Raw genomic sequence first — 23,295 nt, forward strand, 5'->3', positions numbered from 1 at the left:
CACATGCTGCCTCACCTGGCTCAGGATTTAGGTACTTTCTCATTGTTTTAATATTTATTTAATTTTTATGTTTTTTTAGAGATGGGGTCTCATTCTGTTGCTCAGACTGGGGTGCAGTGGCCCGGTCATAGCTCACATAGCTCACTGCAGCCTCCTGGGCTCAAGCAATGCTTCCACCTCAGTTAGGACTACAGGTGTACACCATCATGTCCAGCTAATTTTTTTCTTTTTTTTAAGGTGGAGGGTTCACTACATTGCTCAGGCTGGTCTCGAACTCCTGGCCTCAAGTGATCCTCCCACCTCAGCCTCCCAGAGTGCTGGGATTACAGGTGTGAGTCACCGTGTGCAGCCAGGTTTAGGTATTTTTTAATTCCAGGTCAGGAAAGGTAGGAAAAGAATTTTCCCACAGTGACTTTGCTCTTGGCATTGGGGATTCTGCCCCTGATCTCTGAAGACTGCTTCTTGTTCCTCTATAGTGCTTTGTCAAAAACTTCATTTTTCAGATCTATGTGCAATTTTCTTTGAGCTTTGTCTTCGAGCAATCAATAGTCTCCTTATGCCTAACCACAGTCTCTTCTGCTTTAAGACACATCCTCTTTGGTTCTCTCTGAACATGTACTGTTAACTGTTGAGCATCCTTATAAGATCCCTCTTAAAGACAGTAATACAATTCTGATTTTCCCTTATCTGGTTATTTTCTTAACCAGATTTTCTGTATTTGCCCATGGTCAGTACTTGTGGAGAGTTTTAAATTTTATAAATTAAAATTTCGTTTAAATTAAAAATCATTTTGTTTCATGTTCTCTGTGTGAGGCACTATGTTGAATTCAAAGGTGAAAAAAAACCCACTTCCTGTCCTCAGGAGGCTCACACTCAGCTATGGCAGAGAGACATGTACAGCTGTCAAATTAGGCAGTTTTAAAAGTTCTGGTGGAGCAGCACACACAAGTTAATGTGGGAGCACGGGGGAGAGGGAGGTCAGGTAGGCCTTGAAAGTAAGCAGCAGTTAGTTCATGGAGCAGGGGAAAGGGAATAGCATCCGTACAGCTAGAATGCCACACAAAGGTACAGAGGTGTGAGAGTGTAGAGAAGTGTGTAAGGGAAGGCTGGAGAATTGCATTTTTTTCCTCTGGGTAAGCAGGTTAATGTTTCTGTTAACCATGAAAGCTTTTAAAATAGCATTTAACTCTCTTAGGTAACTGGAATTTCTTGGGGCTATTTTATGGGGAAGATTTTCCCTAGAGATGATATTCAACTGGACTCTTACCATGTGTATGCTGACATTATGCAGCAGGAAGGAAAGGGGCTCTCAAGCACCAAGAGGTGTCTAAAGAGAGGCCAGAGGGGGCTGGGAGAGTGGATGAGAATGAGGACTAGAGTACCTAGTAGAGGCAGAAAACAGAATCTAAGGAGTTATTATAGAAAGCGTTAGGTGGGAGTAGCTGTGTGTATGCAGGGGGATGTTGGAGACAGGCAAATACCAATCATTTGTCTTAATGAGTCATGTTCAAAATGTAGTTGTACCCCCTTCGTGAATAAGGTGGAAATATGTGCACATCAAGTTTTCAGTGTAAACCTGGTATATTTCTAAATGAAAGCGATTGGATTGAAGTGACCATTTAAATTATGTTTACGGGGGGAAAAATGGACTTGAGGCCTTGAAAAGCATTTGGCCAGGGAAGTAGGAGAAGGACTCAAATGCCTGAGTTGGAGGGAGGACGCGTGTGTACAGTCTTAGATTGTTTTCCTTAACCACCTGCTTCGGAATAATCCAGGCTGCAGACTATTGGGCCCCATTGCTGAACTACTGAATCGGAACCTCTGAGGGTGGAATCCAGGTGTATTAACAAATTGTCCAGGGTGTAAGGATTTATCTTAGGGGGAAAACATTTAATCACAGACCGCCCCTGCTTTCGCCTCAGGACCCGGAGTTCCTGGTCCCTGGGCCCTCAGTCCCGCGTGCGCAACCCGACTCACCTGGTCGGTTTACCTGCGGGCGGGGACCCACGACCCCGCCCCGTAGCCTGGGCGGGAGCCCCGCCCCTCGGGGAGAGCCGGGGCGTCAGAGGCCCGCCCCCACGCCGGATTGGGCCAATCAGGCGCTGCTATCTCAGACGTCGGGTTACGCGCGGCGGTGAGTCGGCCGCCGGGCGGAGGTACCGGCTCCGGGCTCGGGCTCCCGGCTCCGAGCTGGGCGGCGCGGCCCCGGCAGGCAGCGAGGCCGGGCGGGCTGCGGCGCCTCGCGCCCCTCCCGCCAGGCCCGCCATGCAGGGCCCCTCCGGGAACGCGAGCCGCGGACTGCCGGGCGGGCCGCCCTCCACAGTGGCGTCCGGGGCGGGCCGCTGCGAGAGCGGCGCGCTAATGCACAGTTTCGGCATCTTCCTGCAGGGGTTGCTCGGCGTCGTGGCCTTCAGCACGTTGATGCGTGAGTCTGGGACCCCCGCCCCTCCCGAGGCCCTGCGCGCTCAGCCCCGGGCCGGGCCCCGGCCCCGCCTCGGGGCTCCTCCTGTCCGAAGAGTTCGGGCCTGAGCACCCGCGTCCTTTGGCGGGGGTGCCTTCTTCCCTCGCGAGCTCCTGCTGGACATTACAGACGAGGGGGTAGTCCGGGACCCCGAGTCCTGAGCCTCTCTCCTTATCGCTGTAGCCTCTACCCAGGAGTGATCCAGCCCCTCTCCACCTTACATGTCTGTCTTCAGAGATGCCCACCTGAAACTGGCCCCCCTCCCATGTTGCCATCTCGAATCAAGGTTACCCCGCTTCCCAGCCTGGAGTCGTGACCCCAAGGGTGGCATCTTCCTCTCTGTCCCATTTCAAAGGCTCTTTTTGGCCTCTCCTTGCTTTGAACCCACATCCCTAAATCCCCCGTCTGATGCTGAGCTCTTTTCTGCACCTTCACTCTTCAAGGATTTTCCATCTCGTTCGCATTTAAACCCTACTACCCTTGCATCCCTGTCAATACCTGGAGTGTTAGGGCCATACCTTCCGTTTCCCAGTACCACTCTCCCCCACCTCCCACTTCGTGGTCTTTGTCCCTGAGCTTTATTTTTTCTGGATCAGGGCAAGACCCACCTAGACTGCCCTCTCCCCCAGATATCTTCCTTCCTCTCCTTTCTTCCACAACAAGCCCACCTGTTTCATCTCTGTCCCAAGCCTTCCTAATTAAGTCGCATCTCAAGCTTCCCCTGGCTGTTTCCTTTCCCAACCCACTTTTATCATTTATTTTTTAAGTTTCCTTCTTTTCCATGAAACTTGGACAACCTAGTGGCTGAATAGGGAAGGAGGTCTCAGAATCCCTGTGCTAAGTCACCAGGGGCCCTTCCTTAGGAGTCTGTGATGAAGAAGGAAGCCCCAAATGGCCCCTCTGGAAAACTAGATAGTTCCACCCTGTTGTCATGTGTGCTGTGAGGTGGGGAGTTGTGCTTTTCTTAGAGTACATCCTTCCCCTTATTAAAGTAAGAAGCAGTTTTATTTGGCACATAGGTCTAGGAGTGTGCCTGTGATTGCATTTTAGGGGGAAGAAAACATCATACCTATTTGTACAGAGACATTAATTCAAAAAATGACTTGTTCTCAAACTTCCCCACATGGGCAGAGTGGGAAGTTTCTGCAGAAAGTATGCTCCTTGGTACCAGGGAGGGATCCTGCAGTTGTGTGCACATGTCTTGTAGGGTCCAAGGCTGGAGTGGCTGCCTTGCTTGTTTATAACAGGAGGGTTTCTTTGGGTGAATTCTCCCAGGCTTTAGGGAGCCCTGGAGAGGCTCTGATCTTGGACACCACTTTCTTCTGGTTGCCTGGCCCTGATAAGCCGTACAAGTGTCCAACTGTATATGTTTACCACTTCTTTCCTTTTTAGTCCCTACTTGCCTTGCTGTTTGCTCTGCTGAGCAAATACCCACTTGTTCCCGCAGTAATGATTTGTGACAACTTAGCCAAAATCAGCTGCTGACTTGGGTGCATTTACTGTGTCGTTTATGTTTTCAAGACATGTGAGTGGGTCTTCACACTCCTCCCACTTCTCTTTCCTCCAGCCTGCCTTCCTTTCTCTCTAAAGGAACTACAGGTTAATTTTTATTTTGTTCCCTAACCTAACCCTAGCTCTGGCTGTTTTCATGGGTTTGATTGATGCTGATGGCCTGGCTTATCCCTTGTGGTTTGACACATGTGATTCAGAGAGGGAAATGTGATTATGACAGGGCAGAGTTGCTTGCAGCTGGGAAGTCTGCCGGTCGAATGTGTTCAGAGTGGAGCCTTCAGGGACACACTTCTTTACTTAATCTTCAGTGTGAACACATGTGCAAATCCCACTGAGGTTGGTACTTTCTGTGGACTAGAAAGTAGACTCTTGCTCAGAGGCTTGACATGGAAGGAGCGTGTGGAAATGGCTGGTAGGTCCTGGGATGATGTGGGTAGGAGTGATGGAGGGACGAGTTGGAAAGCTGTGTCTTCCCTGGGCACCGAAATGGAAATGAGAGTGAGAACCTCATCCCGCTACCTAGAAACAGACGCAGCTGGACAAGAAGGATCCCACTAACTAGGCCCCAGAAAGGGAATTGGCTTTCTTAGCTCTCAGATTCCTTGGTCCTGTTGAAATAGAACTGTGGGTGCTTTTCCTTCTTGAACTGCTGGGAAGAGGAGACAGTCCGTAAGGGGCTGCTTTACACTTGCAATCGATGCCGGGGGAAAAGGAAAGGGGTGGAGGTAGTGTCGAGAAGTACATCTGTGAGTTCATTGGCTTTGTCCTGGGCTTTTAGTCTTCCCAGTCACAGAGTCTGCTTTGTCAGTCTGGCGGGGCTGCCAGGAGGGGAATCTTTAAAGCCAGGCTCCCTTGATAAGAGTGTCCACCTTGCAGCCCTTGAGGGAGGGACATCATGGTGCGTTAAGATCAGGCCACTCCATCTTTCTTCAGTTCTGTTATCGTCTTCAAGCATATTTTAAATGCCAATCAGTCTTTTCTAAGCATTGTAAACTAAGCCCCTATCCTCTTTGAGGTCTTAATCTTTTCCCTTCCAAGTACTTTCACGCCCCTCTACCACCCACTGAGGCAGTCAGCTCAGTGCCTCTCTTCTGGGGTGCTTGCCTAGTTCTGAGGACAGGTGCTGTTCAGTTTTCCTATTGGACCAGCTCCGTTCTCTAGGAAAAGCTGTGAGGTAATTTTCCTCACTTCACATCCCTGATTCCAGTGAATCCTCAGACCACTGTCTTTATGTTTATTTCTCTACCCAGAAAATGACGTTTTTCTCCACTTACAAATTGCTGTGTTTTTTCCCTGGGTGGTTTTTTCCTGGAGGAAGATTTCTCACATATATTAATGTTTCTGAGGAGGATTTCTTACAAGGATTTCTCATTCTGGGGCTTTGATGGGCCTTTTGCCTTATTGTGTGGGTTTACAGACTGTCTCAGTCCAGGCAGTTGAGAGTGTGGGTGCCAGGTCATATCTGTAGCCCATTCTTCAAGCTACATAAACATACCATTACAGGTCACCATCCGCAGGCACGTCCCAGCGTCAGCATTGCCTTGCTAAGTTGGTGGGCTTTCCAAAGGCTCCAGCTAAGGTGCCCTCTGTATGTAACAAAAGCTGAACAGACTCAGAGGCAAGTTTATAAAGACACTTACCACTTAAGGTTTTCTGGAATGTCACTGAGAGCCACTGGGTGAAATGCTTTAAAGAAATGCTTTAAACGAGGGCGCTTTGTCATGATCTGTCTGCAGAGCAGTTGCTCGTGTTTTGGCGGCTGTCTGTAGTCTGTGACTTGATGAAGTCACTCAGACTAGAGTCGCAACAGAACAGAGCTGAGCAGCCCTGGAGTTCAGCAAGCTGTTCCAGTGCAGGGTAGTCGTCCCGCTATCAGCCAAAGGTCAGTAGTGGCCAGTGTGTGTGTTGGCATTTGGGAGTGTTTACTCTCAGGACATGCGAGTGCAAAGCAAACTCAAGCCGCCTTCACCGTGCATAGTCAGGGTTCTGGGCTGAAGTACAGACAGAATTGGTTTTTAACAAAACAAGTATTTTGAGAGCTTGGATAAATCTGCCTGCCTATTTTCATGTTACAGACATGGGGACTAGCCAGCTGGGAGAAATGTGTCAGTGTTTTACAAAAACACTGCTGGCATTGAGAAGTGATAGCTTTTTTCCTGTGGCCCAAAGTAAAATCACAAACCAGTCCACCCAGCTTTGATATCTTAATCTCAAATAAGAGTCCCTGGTGTTTTCTCTCATGGTGGACTGGCCTCCCTGTTTGCCCTGTGCAGACAGACTTGTGTTGGCACAACCTTTCCTATAGTCATCTCTCCCCACTCCACCCCAGTTTTTATCTTAAAATATGTCACACATAGAAAAGAAAAATAGTACAGTGAACACCTGTCTGCCCTCTACCTAGATTCACCAGCTTTCACATTTATCATATTTGCTTTATCTCTTTATGGGTTTTTTTTTGGCTGAGCCATTTGAAGGTATGTTGTAACCAGCATAACACTTTACCTCTAAATACTTCAGCTAAATAAGGACAATCTGCCACATAACCACAATTTCATCATCATACCTAGGAGAATTAATAACTTCATAATATCTCACATCCAGTGTATAATCACATATCCCCAAATTTCGCAAGTCTGTTATGGCTGGAGTTTTTAAAAATTAAGATCCAGTCAAAGTGCACACATTGTGTTTGGTTCTATTTTTCAGTCACTTTTACTTCTAGAAGAATCTTCATCTATACATGCATCTATACGTGCACACTTTTTTTAATGGTACTGACTTTGAAGAGGCCTGGCTGCTTGTCTTGTAGAGTATCCCATATTCTGGAGTTGTCTGGTGTTTCTTTGTGGTGTTGAATTGTTGCACTGACCCCTGTCTCCTGAGTTTGGTCTGGAGGAGTTATTAGATCCAGGTAGCCATTTTTTATGGCAAGAACACTCCATAAGCAGCGCTGTGTGTTCCATATTACATTTCACCAGGAGGCAGGTGACATCAGGCTGTCCCACTATTAGTAATAATAAGGTTGATTACTTGGTGGAGGGTGGAAGACCTCTGAATCTCTCCCTTATAGAGATATGTCTTCCCTTTGGCAATTCATAAATGATCTCTATGGTGGTAATACTTTGAGATCATGTGAATACCCTGCTCCCCAGTAAGCTTTCACCCTGTACCTCCTCCTGGTAAAATAGAGAAACAGTGGTGGCTCACGAGTCTCTGCACCCAACACATGCCCAGGCAGTGTCAGCGTCCTGTCCTTCTGGAGTGCCAGCCCAGGTAAAGGAAGAACATCCCTTTTTCCATTCCAGGCTGGGATTGTGCCCAAGGGGGAAAGTAGTGTGGCCAATGTTAGCATTCAGAGTCTTTACTTTTAGAAGGTTTCAGGTTTTCTAAATACCAATTAATTTGGTAGCATTTATCCATAATGGTGATTTACTGCTTTATTTATCCTATGACTTCATTAATTTAGAATAAAATCAGGACAAGAAGAAGTTGTCTGAATTTGAGGACAATCTAAGTTGTAAAATAATTTCATCAAATGCATTTTTTAAACTTTAAATACCTCTGTTGGCCCAGGTTGCCCTATAGGGGCCTGTCAAGCTTCTGTTGCTTTGATGATCTGTTTAAAATCGTTTGCAATTAGTATATTTGCATGATGTTGACAGTGTGATGAAGGAGTTTTACAGGTGGTTAGAAATAGCAGGATCCCTGGTTCTGGATTCAGTCTGAGCAGGCTTCCATTTCTGCCTCTGCCATGCAGTGCCCTGCACAACTTCCGCATTTCTCAAAGATTCAGTTTCCTCCCCAGTACAACATGAATAGTAATTTCTCTTTTCTGGGTCTGTGGAGCTTAGAAAGAATGCTGTAAGGAAGCTGGATCAGTGTCAGGCACGCATTAGGCCCTCCATGGGTGTGGGTGAGGGGTGATGTCTTCATCCTTATTATTACAGTATTTGCATTCATGAGTTCCGGTGAAGAACATTTCACAGCTGCTTAAGGAACTCATTTTCTGAATTAGGTTAATCGTCTCCCTGTCTTTCTTGCTTGTATAATGTCTTTACCTTTAGTCCTCTTCATAGGGTGCATAAGAGTAAAACACTTTAACCCAGCCATCACGGTGAATGCGAATTCCAAATTAGCATGCCCTGAAAACAGTTGGCTTTAGTAGTCATAATAATCTCCTTCCTTCACCCAGCCTTTTCTTGTGTTTTCACCTGTAGAGCCCCACGTGGGCTTTGAGAGGGCCGTGAGTGGACTGGGGCTGCCCCACTTCCAGGTGATGAACCTGCATTGAGTCACTGGCTTTATTTCACCCCAGGTGCCTTGGCGGTAGGTGATGGGGCTGGCCACAAGAGCCAGCTTCTTCCCTGCAGCCTGCTCTTTCCTGAGTCTCTGGGGTGCCGGCTCTTGTGCTCAGCGCTTGATACACTCACAGGAACCCTGTAAGGAAGGGGTTATTTTCATTTTATAAACAAGCACAATGAGCAGGTGAAGTGCCTTGCACAAGGTCTCCTGGTTCCTAGGTGCAGAGCTGAAATGTTAGCTGGGTCCCTCAGACTCCAAGCACTCTTAGCCACTTCCTCTGTCCCCGTCTGCCTTCTTTCATCCCTCTTTCCACACAAGTGCGCTTTGTGATCACTCTATCTGTGGCTACTTCATTTTTTCCCCTATCTGAACAATTCTGATTTTCTTTCTTAATAATTATTTTTATGTCCAAAGTATTATCATTTTATGGCTGTTGATAGTGCTAAAAGTACAAATTAAAGTGACTTGCCAATCATTTCATGCATATATGAGTTACATCTTACATTTGCTTTCCTGGCCTGAGCTTTTATGAAGGTTTTTCTTAGCTATGCCAGAGGATGGTGCAAAGGATCCTATCCCAGGGCTAAGATCTAGTATCTGAGGCAAAGGCACCCCCCCCAACCCCTCCACCCTGCAGAAAGGAGGTGAGTACAGGGGTCCATTTCCCAACTGGTGAGGAAAGGATTTCCAAGGCCCTGGGTGGTTTCAGGTTACCTGCTGAGTTTCACAGAATTTGTTTCCCTGCTGCTATATGACTATAAGGAAAGTCGTTAATCTTAAGAGTTACCCTTAAGAGTTATTCTTTTCCTCATGTATGCATGGAAGTAGTTGGCAAGTCTCTTTTAGATTACTCCGCTGCTAAGAAAGCTATCCATCTAATCCAGGGTTTTAAAATTTGGCACTATTGGCATTTTGGACAAGATAATTCTTTGTTGCAGGGGCTGTCCTGTGCATTATAAGGTGCTTAGCAGCATCCCTGGCCTCTGCCCACTAGATGCCAGTAGAATCCCTCATTGTGACAACCAAAAATGTCTCCAGGCATTGCCAAATGTCTCCTAGGGGTGGAAATCACCCCTTTTTGAGAAGCACTGCATCTGTTCAGTTTGTGGAAACTCGTATCAGCTCTAGGAGAACAGATTAGAATGCCAATATGTTGTTCTCAAAGTATAAGAACAGTGGACTATTAGTATTTATTAAGTACTTGGGTGCCAAGCGTGGTACTGGATGCTCCCTTGACGAAGAAAAGCTGAGACCCAGTCCCCGTCGTGGAAGGGCTCACGGCCAGAGCAGGCTGTAGGTGGGCTGGCAGGTAATTCCAGTGCAGTGTGAAGAGGGTTGTATAAGTTGACCAGACTTGAGAGGAGGAAGGAGGGATTCTGCCTGGAGACTTGGGGAAGTATCCTGAGCACAAGGCCGAAGGTGAAGGAGGTATGAGGGGCTCTCAACATGGAGGGAGTGCTGAGAGCAAAAGTCTGTGGAGGAGGGAATCAGGCTAGGGGCCGTGGGGGCAGAGGACCCTAGGAAGGAGGTGGTGTGTGCGGAGGGTTCCAGAGAGCCTGCCTTATTCACTGCCCGGCTCTTTAACAGGTGCACTTAAACAGGAGGGTGAATTAGATGGCAGGGTGTCAAGTCAGGGTCTGCATTTACCTTATGCTCCACTTGGGTTATTTCTTTGAGAACCTTTCTTTTAAAGCAGTTTTTAGATCGAATGTGGTCCCCCGAGGAACATATACTGTGTGTCTTTTGGGCTGCAGAAGAAGAAATGGGGGCCCAGTAACCTCCCAGCCCGTCCTCCTGGCAGTGCCTTCGAAGATTGCTGGTGGTGACGATGTGAGCAAATGAGCAGCGCTTGCTCAGTGCCAGGCACGTAATCCTCACGCCACCTGGCAAGTTGATACTAATATTATCTCCATTTTAGAGACGAGGAAATTGAGTCACAGGTTAAATAACGCACCCAAGGTCACACAGCCACCAAGTGGTAGAGTGAGGCTCTTTGACTCTGGAGACCTTGCTTTTTGGTAATAAATGAAGCAGTCCCTTATTGTTAAGTAGCTTTTATTGACTGTCTCCCACATTCCACGTAGATGTAGAGAAAGTGGAGAGCTTCCATCTGTAGGAATTTATTCCAGCCTCGATTCTGTATAACTGTTGGGTGTGGTCACAGAGTAATGCCAGGCTGGGCAAGTCCTGGGAACCTCTGTCGCCCACTCGGAGCATGGTCCCAGGCTTTGGTAGAGTTGAACTTGGCTACAGAACATCTCCGACAAGAACTCCAGTTGTCAGTACCTTATAGAAATCCTATACCTCCCGCAGCAAGATTGTGGAAATCACTTTTGTGCCTATGAAAGACTTCTCACTTACTGCAATCCTGTCTTATCACCAGACACGTCCTTCCTGCTGTTTCATTTGGCTGAGAATATCCTCTTCATTCGAAAGGGCATTTTGTGCTCTCAGCAAGTTCCACTCAAGCCACTTTGGGGAGGAGGAGGCAGGAGCTGGTGAGCTCAGCGTCACCAAGGGTAGGCCTTCGTGGTGCACCCAGGGGATGGGGTAGCACCAGGAAGGGGCCCTGGAGGAAGTGGGGAAAGGCTGGGGATGCTCATCCAGTGTTTTCCTTGGCTTTAAAACCTAAAGACTTAGTGCCCGGTATTTGTGGCTTTTTCTATCACCAACCATTGATAGGCATCAAGAGCTTTGGTGCTTTTTCTTGATTTTCTTGTTGACAAAGTCATATGCACAGTAGGTCATTAGGAAAAGTTTCTTGTAAGATGGATAGGATGTAGCTAGGTGGGGAAGAAGGAGAAATGCATTTGGGGTATGCAGAAAAAACACTTAAGTCTGCTTGTACTGTGTCTGCAGGAACCCAGCACACACCCCGCATCTCTGGTCTCTTGTGCTTCTGGATCCCTGTTCACTCCAGAGCCAGACCGAGGGTGGGGGCGATGGTGGAAATGGCAGGCTTGGAATCTACTCTGTTGCCTCAGAAGCCCCAGTGGCAAAGCCCCAGCAGACTGAAAAGAGATGTGGCAACTAAATGCAAAGTGTGACCCTGGACCAGGAACCTAGCCCGTGCTTTTCTCCTTTGAAGCCCATAGGATGCCCAGTCAGTGCTGTCCAGAGCAGGCCTCTGCTTGGCTCTGCCCCTTTCTGTGCCGGGGTCTGGTCTGCCTCGCGGGCTGTGCTGGCCTGTGCAGGTACATGGGGATGCTCAGGGGAAGTGCCCTGGTCCCAGTTTGTTCTTGGGAGGTGGGAGGAGACTGAGATCTTTTTCTTTTCTAACTTCTAAATACTTTAGCATGCGTTTTCTAAGGACACAGATGTTCTTTTCTGTAACCAAAGTGTGATGATCAAAACTTGGGAAATTTAACATTACTATATTGTTATCCATCCAGAGTCCATATTCACATTTCATCAATTGCCTAAATGCTGTCATAGCTATTTTTTCGTGGTTCAGGGTCACACTTTGCATTTAGTTGTCACATCTCTTGTAGTCTGGAATAGTTCCTTAGCCTTTCTTTGTCTTTCTTTGCCTGTACACTTTTGAAGAGTACAGGCCAGTGATTCTGTAGAATGTCCCAGATTGGGTTTGTCTGATATTTTCTCCCGATTACATTCAGGTTATGTATTTTTAGCAGGGATGCTGCATCAGTGAGGTTTGGCCTCCTCAGTGCATCATAACCTGAGGCGCATGGTGTTCGTGTATCCCAGCGTTTATGAAGTTCTCTTTGATGACTTGAGTAAGGTGGTTCTTCCATCTCTCCCCACTGTGAAGTTATAACTTTTCCCTTTGTAACTGATGACTGATTTAGAAGAAGATGTTTTGAGACAATGTAAAAACATTGTTTTCAGTGTTCCTTGTAAAGCCTCCCCTAGTTGGGAGGTTGGAGCCACACATACAGAGTGAAGGTGTTTTGGCCAGTTTTTGATCTGGTAACTATCTGGTGACAATGCTGAGTCACATTTGTAAAGTGCTCATTATGTGCCAAGGCCTGTAAATGCTTTATATATGTTAACTCATGTGCTCCTCATATTAGTCCTATAAGATGAGTACTCATATTATCCTATTTTGCACCTAGGGAAACAGACACTGAGAAGTTGATTTGTCTAAGGTTCCAGCGGCCACTGAGTGGCAAAATTGTAATTCAAAGCCAGTGGGTCTTATTCCAGCACTGAGTCTTTCCACCTCCTGCCATTCTGCCCACCTGCCTGCCATGTGCAACGTGCGCATGTGCTACCTGACACAGGACTCTGCTTCTCTAACCTCTCTGGGTCCCGTCTCCTCTGCGTGTGGAGGTCTTCAACATCGTTTGGTTCCTACTGTCCCTGACCTGCTTGGTTTTTCACTGAGAGCCTTGCTGCAATCTTTTTAGTAGACATGGTAGATGGGGGACTGGGAAAAAGCGAAAGGCTTTTCATTTTGAGATTGGAATCTATAGGGCTTGTCAATAAAGCCAGATGAATCTTTCCTATGTGGATAAATTTAACACTTGAGCCTGTGCAAAAGTGGATGGGTAGGCTTTTGCCCATGAAGGAGTAACTGGTATAGAACTTGCTTTTCTTCTATGTGCAACCAGAAAGTAGGCCCATATATATGAAATAACTGTTTGCAGACATTGGACAACAGGCAGCTCAGAATAGTGATCCCTGAGGGAAAAGAAATAATGAGGTGAGCCCTATGGTCTTCCCACTCACATTCTGCCTGGAGACAATTTTCAGATCTCAGAGCAGTGAGGAAGAGCCCAACAGAGCCCAGCAGTCTTGCTGAGTTGAGAAGACAAAGTTGAGGAAACCAAAGCAGTTGGAGTATTCAGGGGGCAATATGGAGAAAAAAGAGCTATGTAGAGAAAAAGCTCTCGACCTCTGCTTAGGGGTCTCCTGGAGACTTTTTATGAACAAATCTCTGTTGCATAGGGTGCAACTCAGGGAGCACATTGAAAAACAGCTGCTGGGGAACTGTAAGCAGAACTGTTTTGGAGACATTTGAGGTCTTTCCAGATAGAAAGGAGAGACCTTGTTGAATGCCTGGGGCATTCAGTTGACACCTCAAAAGAATCACGCCCAAAGATTAGGTCTTACCTAGCTCTAGAGAAAAGAGTACAAAGCTTAAAGACAAGCCTTGATACCTTACACAAAAATTGACTAGAAATAGATCACAGATCTACATGTAGAAATGAAAACTGTAGCAACACTTCTAGAAAAAAACATAAGAGCAAATCTTTGTAACCTTGGAATAGGCAAAGATTTCTTAGGACACAAAAAGCTTGAGCCATTAAAAATAATAATGATACATTGGACTTCACCTAAATTAAGAATTTCTGCCCTTCAAAACATACTGTTAATAAAAAGGCAAGCCACAGAACGGGAGAAAATATTTGCAATATGACAATCTGACCAAGGGCTTATAACCAGAATATGTAAAGAATTCTAGGCCGGGCACGGTGGCTCACGCCTGTAATCCTAGCCCTCTGGGAGGCCGAGGCAGGTGGATCGCTCGAGGTCAGGAGTTCGAGACCAGCCTGAGTGAGACCCCGTCTCTACTAAGAATAGCGATAAAAATTATCTGGACAACTAAAAATATATATAGAAAAAATTAGCCGGGCATGGTGGCGCATGCCTGTAGTCCCAGCTACTTGGGTGGCTGAGGCAGTAGGATCACTTAAGCCCAGGAGTTTGAGGTTGCTGTGAGCTAGGCTGATGCCACGGCACTCACTCTAGCCCGGGCAACAAAGTGAGACTCTGTCTCAAAAAAAAAAAGAGAATTCTTACAACTCTGAAAAAAGACAAGGCAGTTTTAAAATAGGCAAAGAAACTGATTAGACATTTCTCCAAAGGAGATATACAGAGACCACTAAGCACATGAAAAGATGCTCAATATCAGTCATCAGGGAAATGCAAATTAATGATGAGATACCAATATGTACCCACAAGAACAACTAAAATGAAAAAGACTGACCAACAATACCAAGAGTAGAAGAGACTGTGAATTAGGAACTCTTTTACATTGTGGTGGAAATGCAAAATGGTACAACCACTTTGGAAAATTGTTTGAAAGTTTCTTACAAAGAAAATTACATGTACCATACAACTCAGCAGTTTCACCCCTGGAGATTTACCCAAGAGAAAAGAAAACATATGGCCACAAAAGAACTTTTGCATGAATGTTCTTAGCAACTTCATAATTGCCCCAAACTAGAAACAACCCAAATGTTCATCAACAGATGAATGAATAAACAAATTGTGGTGTGTCCATACAATGGAATAAATGTCAGCAACAAAGAGGAATAAATTACTGACACGTGCAACAACATGGTTGAATATACTGAGCAAAAGAAGCCAGATAAAAAGAACACATACTATATAACTTCTTTTGTATGAAATTCTGGAAAAGGGAAATCTGTAGTGACAGAAAGCAGATTAGTGGTTGCCTTGGGGTAGTAAAGGTGGAATTAACTGCAAAGGGACTTGAAAGAACTTTTTGGGGCAGTGGAAATTACTATATCTTGATTGTAGTAGGATTATATCAGTATACATGTTTCTCAAAACTCGTAGAACTGTATGCCTAATATAAGTGCATTTTTGCTATGTAAATTGTACCTGAAATTTGATTTAAAAGAGAAAGGGAAAAAAAGCTTCAAAACGATCGAGCTACTCTACAAACTGAACTGTTGGCCCAAACAAACTTCAGTACTCGTTAAAAGAAGACAAAATTTAAATACTTAACTGTGTAACTAACAGTCATAGTGTATAGCCCCAATCAGAAATTTCTACACATGATGAAGAAGCAGAGGACTGTGTGTGACCTATAATCAGGAGAAAAGGCAGTCTATATACATAGACCAAGAACTCGCAGAGATTAGAGAATCACCAGAAAAGGATTTTAAAACAGTTATGATAAATATGCTGAAGGTCTTAAAGAAAAATTGGATCATAATGAGCACAACAGGAGATATAAAAGTAAATTAAATCAGACTTCTAGAACTGAAAATGTAATTTCTGAAAACCTTATAGACTTATAAGCAGAAAATTAGACTATAGAAGAATAGTGAACTTGAAAACATAGTAACAGAAGCTTTATAAATTAAAACACAAAAGAAAGTCTGGGGAAAGAAAAAATGAACAGAGCCTTAGTGGCCCATGGGACAATATCAAAGGTCTACATGTAATTGGATTTCCAGAGGAAGCAGGAGAGGAAAAGGCAGAAAAGTATTTGAAGAAATAATGACTGAACATTTTCCAAAGTTGATGAAAACTATAAACTCACAGATCTGAGAAGTATAATGAACCCCATGCAGGATAAACACAAAGAAAATCACACTAAACCACCTCATAATCAAATTGTTGAAAAACAGTGATAAAAAGAAAATTGTAAAAGCAACCAGAGGGGGGAAAAACATCATATTCAGGGAAATAAACGTAAGAACTAATACATTTTGTCAAATTATTCAAGCCAGAAGACAGTGGAACAACAACTTTAAAGCACTGAAAGTAAAAACCTGTCAACCTAGGATTCTATATCCAGTGAGAAACATCTTTTATAAATGAAGGCAGATTAAAAAAAATGGATGAAGGCACTTTGATCCTTCCTTGGCCAAAGCAAGTGGCTCCAGTCCTTATAATGGCCATTCGGACTCAGCTCCTGGGCCCCTTTATAAGTTTTGACATCTTTTGTTACAATCTCAAGAGTTAAGTGTGACTATAGCAAATTACATAAGTTTGGGAGAAACTGAGTTGCTTTCCTGCGTTAACAACTGCTGCCAGCACAATAACAAAAGGCGGTGCAGGGGGGTTTAGGCTTGTGCTGGGAAATCATGTGATCTCAGCGCCTTTCCCCACCTTCCCCGTGCTGCTGTGGCACACTGTAAATGCCAGGTCCTAAGCCCTTCTTCGTACACCTCCATGGCACCATTTGGGTCCAGGCTGCCCTTGTTTTACTTGGGCTAATGAGAAAAGGTACTTAAGACACCTTCTTAGCTGAAGTAGATTAGGGGAAAGGGAATATCATTTAGGGGTGGACAGAAACACCGTGGTGACTACTTCTAGTGCCGTGTCCTTTTTTCCTACCTTGGAGGGCTGTTAGCCAAGTAGATCAGCAGTGAGCATGAGAGTGTTAGCCAAGACTGAATTGAAAGCAGAACAGCAGCTTCCAGTTCCCCCTTGAAAGACGTACCTGTTCTATGTTCAGTGAACATTTCCTGAGAACTTAGAATGGCACCTGTGGCAGCCAGCCTCCATGACGGGCCCTAGCAATCCCCACTCCTGTGTTCACACCCTTGTACTGTCCCCTCCCACACTATCAAGGCTAGTCTGTGTGAAGTAGAACATGTCAGAAGTGATGATATGTGGGATAAAATTAGGTTATTAAAAAGATAATACTGTGACTTCTATCTTGGAGTGCTGTCTTGCTTCCTGTTGTATCACTTGCTCTGGGGAAAGCCAGCTGCCATGTCTTGAGGACACTTGAGCAGTCCTGTGGAGAGACCCCAACCCACAGCCACGTATGTGAGCCTTCTTAGCAGTGGATCCTCCAGCCCAAATGAAGGCTTCAGATGATGCAGCCCTGGCCGACAGCTTGACTGCAGCCTTCCAAGAGACCGTGAGTCAGAACAACACAGTTGATATTAAATGTTTGTTGTTTTAGGCCACTAAGTTTTGGAGTAATTTGTGACACAGTGGTACAAAACTATTAGGTTATCATGTATGGAATGTCCGATTTCCTTAAATACTAAGTTTGACAGTTGATATCTCTGACATTTCACTTTGATGCTTCTTGTTTCATTTTTATTGTGAAGGTACATCCTCATTCTTTCAAACACATGTACTGGCTTGTGATTACATTTTTAAGAGCAATTTTTGTGAAAACATGGTTAAGTAAAAAAAGTGTGTTATTTTTCAATATGCATTTCATCATAGAACCAATGCGGCACAGACAGCTCAAAATATCAATGAAGTGTTTGGGAAGATGTGGCTAATGAACATACAGTGTGTCGATGGTTTGAGAAGTTCCATTCTGGTGATTTTAATCTTGAAAATGAGCCATGTGAGTGACCTGAGACCAGGGTAGATAATGATGAGCTATGAGAGCTGTAGTGGAAACGAATCCATCTCAACCTATGTGTGAATTAGCAGCAAGGTTTGACGTTACTATTTCAACAATATTGGACCATTTGAAACAAATGAGCAAGGTAAAGAAGCTGGATAGATGGGTACCACGTGAATTAAATGAGCATCAGAAGAAAAATTGTCTCGAAGCTTGCCTTTCTGTGCTGTCACAACATAAAGGTGAACCATTTCTACACTGTATTGTTATGTGTGATGAAAAATGGGTACTTTTTGACAGTTGCAAGCATTTGGCACAATGGTTGGATGAAGATGAAGTGCCAAAACACAGTCCAAAACTGAATATTCATTAAAAAAAGCTAATAGTGTCTGTTTGGTGGTCCAGCGCTGGTATTATCCACTACAGCTTCATGAAACCTGGTCAATCGATTATAGCAGATGTCTACTGCAACCAGCTGGACAAAATGATGAGGATGCTTGTGATTAAGCAACCAAGATTGATCAATAGAGACAGGCCAATCCTCTTTTAAGACCATGTTGCAAAAAACAACACTGCTCAAACTATAGAGGCTGGACTTGGAAACTCTGTCATTCACTGTATTCACCAGACCTTGCACCAACTGACTACCACTTCCTCCAGGCTTTGGACCACTTCTTGCAAGGAAAGATATTCAATTCTCAACAAGCTGTGGAAAACAACTTTCATGATTTCATCGCCACTCGCTCTCCAGGCTTCTTCACTATTGACATGAGCAAGCTACCATTAAGATGGCAAAACTGTCAATAGCTTAGGCACATACTTTGATTAATTGTACTTTGTTTGTTGTTTGAGATAGAATAAACTAAACTTTTGATTCAACATTGGACATTTCTTATTTAATGACTTAATATATCAAGGCCAAGTGTGAGAAAAGTTAGGAGACTTGATCCTCCTCCAGGAATCTGCAGTCTACTTAGGAAGACAGATCTCTTGAGTAAGTAACTATTCTAGGCTTGTATGCTGAGTGGACAAAAATTCATTCAGGTTTATCTACCTATTGGGCGGAAAGTGAGAGCTTTTCAATTGCATTTCATCTTGGTGAGCCAGAATGCTGGGAGTGTGTTGTAGCGTTACTGTTCCTTCTGAGCTCGTAAAGATAAACAGGCTCAGAGATACCAGCACACATCTCATCCAGGGACCGGAGTTGGCTCCTTCTTCAGTCTTAAGGGTTTCACAGAGGCAGTTTGTCATATTCTTATATTTGCTTGCCTTTAGCAAGCCTACCTGATTGCTCACTGCTTGTATTTTACCTGGTAAGAAATCTGAGTTTTTACAGTCCACACTGGATTGTTGAGCAAAGATGCATCTCAGACTATTTTTGTTGTATAATGAGCCTTTGAGTTACGTGTGGGAGTCAAACAGGGGCTAATGATTGAACTGGAGCCTGCTCAGTCTGTGTATGGTGCCTTTCTACACGTTTTCAGTCTTTTCAGTTGCATGGCTTTGTTTCAGGACCCTCTTTGTAAGGAAGCAGGGGATGGGTCTTCCTCCCCGCTCTCTCTTTCAAAGGTACCAGCAGCCCCAGGAGCTCAGTCTCAAATGCTAAGGGGGAGGACGTGCTAATGGGGCTTGACAGAGTCTTTGTTCTCCACAGAAAGCGGTCCCAGTGGGTTTCTTCTCAGCCGCCTTCTCTTCCCCTATCCCTAGACTGTGCTAAGACACAGTCACCACTCCCCTGATTCTTACAGCAGATTGTGTGGTCACTTCTTGACAGAGAGTTTTAATTCTGCTTTCTTTGGTTCTGTCCCTGCCCACCCACATCTGGACCCTCTTGCATAGCATCAGGTGTGGTAAGACGCTTAGCTAGGTCTCCCGCAGATAGCTTGGTTGAAGAGCAAGTCCGAAGGATGCGTGCTGACTGGGACTCCTGTCTGGCTGATGCACACCCACTGGCACTGTGGCCTGGTAGGAGAGTCCGAGGGCAGGTTGGAGGACCCTACCTGGCCCTAACCCCCGCTTCTTCCCAGACTCTCCTGGATTGTGCTTGGCCTTTCTGAGAAGGAGCCAGAACATTCAGAATAGGCAGGCCTGTTTCAAATAAGAACTAGTAGGGCCAGGACATGCTGATTCTCTAGGGTTTTATCCATTCTAAACTTTTAGGAAGGCTGGAACCAAGGAAGAGCTGTGAGACAACTCCAAAAACATCACCTAGCAAGCCCCTCTGCAAAGCTTCTGAGCACCACGGATGCTCAGTGGCTTCCTTTGTAGCGCTCAAGGAAAGAGGCTGGGCGACAGGCCTCCTCTGAGACTCATTCTGTAAGCAAGCTGTCTGCCCACTCACTATGTATTCTGCATGATAGGCTAAGGAATGCAGAAAAACTTAATTTGATAGTGCCTTTCATGACCACCATGCCACACGATGGTAGTTCTTCCAGTGCCTTCATGGAAAGAAAATTTGAAGGACTCAAGTAGATAGATGAACAAATTGAGCTCTGAGAGTTTAGGAATCCTAATTTGACTGAGACTTTGCCTTCCCTCAGGCAGCTTTTGCTCCAGTCCTCAGTCTTGGTTTATTTATATTGAATTTCTCCCTGTACTGGTATACAAGCTTCTCATGTATCACTTCTTCCTCCCTCCCAGTCTGCCTGCTCCTCATAAGTGGAGAAGAGGTAAAAATAGCTATTTGAGGAAGCCCAGGGTACCTGAAGTGCCCATCAGACCACTCTGGATGGGATTCCCACTGCCAGCCAAGGAGGGCTGCAGATACTTTAGCTCGTACTGGGTCAAGAGTTCCTCGCCTAAGGTTCCAAGCCTCCTGGGGTCAGGTGATTGTTGTAGTTAAGGCTTCCCTGGCTGCTCTCTGTTGCCCTGCTGCCTGACTCCCAGGCCTGGGGCCTCAGGAAATAAGCTCTATTGTTCTCTTCTGTTCAGATCCTGGTTGGTTACACAACTTGTATTGTTTGAGAAGAGAATACTCTGGATACCAGCTTCACTGGGCTGAGGAGCTAGGGAAAAGGTCTTATGTGTAATTTAATAACTGTGGTGTCAAGAGAAGAGCTGGTCTTCCATTAACTGTTTTGCCAAGGGTGCTTACTAATTCACTTTCCTCAGTGAAATTCTCAGGTAAAGTCCAGTGTTCCGAGAGGAAGAGTTTTGTGCTTGGGTAAATGTATAGTACCCGCACAAGGCCAAGGGATGCTCTTGCTACATCTCCTCACTTGCACAGCGGTGGGAGCCTCTCTGAAGACTGGTCGCCCACCATGCTATTGGCAGTCCCACACACTCCGTCCATGTGGCCTTCTGAAGCTCTGGGGAGCTGGGCCTCTGAACTTGGACTTGCCCTTGACTTGTTTACGTAGCTTCATAATAAGCCAATTTCTCTTGGTTTTAGGTGCATGCCCTTGGGAAAACAGTGGAAATGTTTTTGTTCAATGTTATTAGGTCATAAATGCATTTAAATAGGCTCTTCAGACAACTAGGTAGACAAGTGCTTGTCACTCAAAGGGAATGTTCATAGACCAGGGAATGAAGGAGGTATAGCCAGGACTATTGGGTTCTTAGACCAGGGAATGGAGGTGGTCACATGCATGGACTATGGCATCAAACTGCCTGAATTTGAGCCCTGGCCTTTCATGACCACCATGCCACATTATGGTGGTTTCTCCAGTACTGTGTGACTTTATCCCTCTGAGATTGTTTCTTGTCCTCCAGATGTGGGAGATGATTACCTGTCTTGATGGGTCTTGAGAATTAAACAAGATATGGTGCTTAGCACTGCCTGGTGCACAGTAGGTGCTAAGTGTTGGCTCACTGAGGCCCACCTTGGCTGACTGGCTTCCACAGCAGAACAGTTCACACCATATCATCAGTTATTAGAATGGAAAAATACAGATAACTTAATCCAAGACTGCATGCACAGGTGGAATTGGAGGGATTGAATGGCTCACCTGAGACTTCCCAGTAGGTCAGAGGCTGAGCCAGGACTAGAACCCATGTGTCCTGCCTCCCAGGCCTCTGCTCTTTCCCCTCCAGCACTGAGTCATGTGGCCCCTGCCACAGCACACATTTATTTATGCTTGTTATTAATAGTTTGTCCAGGCAGGGCTTGTCAGAGGAGACCTGTTACAGCCTCAGCCAAAGTGGCCCCTGCCCTGTTCCAGTGAACTTCAGTGGGCAAATGTTCTCACTTTTAACCTGCACGAAGACTTGAGTTGACTTCTTACCACAAGCCTTGACATTTTGGACCACGCATGTATTATACATACATTAACCACCATCCGCATAGAATAACATTCTTGAATTGTTTTTCCATCTACAGTTGACTCCCCCACCCACCCCACCCCCATACGGTTGAAAATTCATGTATAAATTTTGACTCCCCCAAAACTAACCACTAATAGCCTAGTGTTGACTGGAAGCCTTGCTAATAACATAAACAATTAACACATATTTTGTATGCCATATGTGTTACATACTGTATTCTTACAATAAAGTAAGCTAGAGAAAAGAACATGTTATTAAGAAAATCATGAGGAAGAGAAAATATATTTACTATTCATTAAGTGGAAGTGGATCATCATAAACATCTTCATCCTTGTCTTCACATAGAGTAGGCTGAGGAGGAAGAAGAGGAGGGATTGGTTTTGCTGTCTCAGGCTTGGCAGAGGCAGGAGAAAATCCACGTATAAGTGGAGCCATGCAGTTCAGACCATGTTGTTCAAGGGTCAACTGTTGATTTCAGTTTTCTAAACTAATTCTCTTTTAGAGGCTTTTCTTGACTTTTGATAATGCTGTCTGGACTGCACATAGAGGTCTGAGTTTCACAAGCTGTGCATTTGGTATCAAGAGGCCAGGCTCAAGTCGGTCCCGATGCTGGTGCCTGGCTGTTCAGTGGGGCATGAGGGTCAGCAGTAGCCTGGGTTCTGGCCCTGGCTCTACCACTTGCTGCCTGTAGACTTCAGCAAGTTCCTTAACTGCTCTGAGCATCAGTTTCTTCGTCTGAAAATTAGTATGATTCTATCCACTTTCTAGGATTAAATGAAGAATGATTGAGTTAATTTATCTTGCGTGCCCAGAGCCATCAGCATTACTGATGTTGATAATATCTTATCTGATGAGGCTGTCTCAGAAATCCACGTGGAACTCAGTTTAATGCATATTGGTTTAGGTGGCAGAGGAAGCTGTTTGTCTTTGGAGGTGAAGCAGGATGCTGTTGGGGGGACCATGTCGGGGCTGGGCCGTCCTTGCCAGCCAGGTTCACACGGCTTCCCCAAGTGAGCCGGCTGCTCACAGAACCTATCACTGCTCACGAGGGCTGCTGGGTGAGGGAGGGGTGGCCCCTTCACCCCTGCCAGGGAATGGCCTTCAAAGTGTATGACCTCCAGATGGTAAGAAGGCAAGTGGAGTCATCTTTATGAATGAAACACACTACATTGGGGGTTTTCCCCTAGTGAAATTCTTACAGTTGAGTGACCCAGTTAAGTGAGTTGGCAGCTTTGTGTCCAGTCCTTTTGCTCCTGGGTTTAACTCTTGGCAAGTGGACCCCAAGAGCCCCACCCTTTCCTTCTAGATTGGAGGAGTGAAAACAGCATCACAAGTGCCCCTCCCTGTACCTGTTACATGTTCTGTTCTCTGCCAAGTTTGAACCACCCCAAGCAGCCAGAATCGCGTCAGAGCCTTGGGTTACAGTGATAGAACTCTAACCTGCGATTTGGAACTCCCCTCACTATGTGATGGGGCCTGTGGGTGTCCCCTGTGACCATAGGAGGCAGAGAGACAAGTGTCCGCTCTGCGCTGCCTGAGTTGAGGATCAGCATCTGTGGTGGGTTGGGAAGGTTGCACGTGTTACCTCTGAGAAATGCAGGCTCCAGCACTGTGCCTTTTTCTAAAACTTGACCAACCGTGAGGTGGTGGTGAAGGTCAGTTCTCTTAATAAAGAAAACTTTTCATAGTCAAGGGCCTCTTATCTAACACAATTGGAATT

At 45.5% G+C, this 23,295-nt stretch overlaps 1 protein-coding gene across 1 annotated transcript in view; it reads left to right on the plus strand.

Annotated features, from left to right (window-relative positions):
* The first annotated feature begins 2,142 nt into the window (after positions 1 to 2,142).
* The window catches only part of LOC123623175 (store-operated calcium entry regulator STIMATE), a 51,639-nt gene continuing 30,486 nt past the window's right edge, over positions 2,143 to 23,295 (plus strand). The window contains exon 1 of the mRNA XM_045530001.1: positions 2,143 to 2,425. Coding sequence (XP_045385957.1) covers positions 2,266 to 2,425 — 160 coding nt within the window. The 5' untranslated portion in view covers positions 2,143 to 2,265. The remainder of the gene's footprint in view (positions 2,426 to 23,295) is intronic.

Source organism: Lemur catta, chromosome 18 (genome assembly GCF_020740605.2).
Source record: "Lemur catta isolate mLemCat1 chromosome 18, mLemCat1.pri, whole genome shotgun sequence".
In the NCBI taxonomy this organism is placed as follows: Eukaryota; Metazoa; Chordata; class Mammalia; order Primates; family Lemuridae; genus Lemur; species Lemur catta.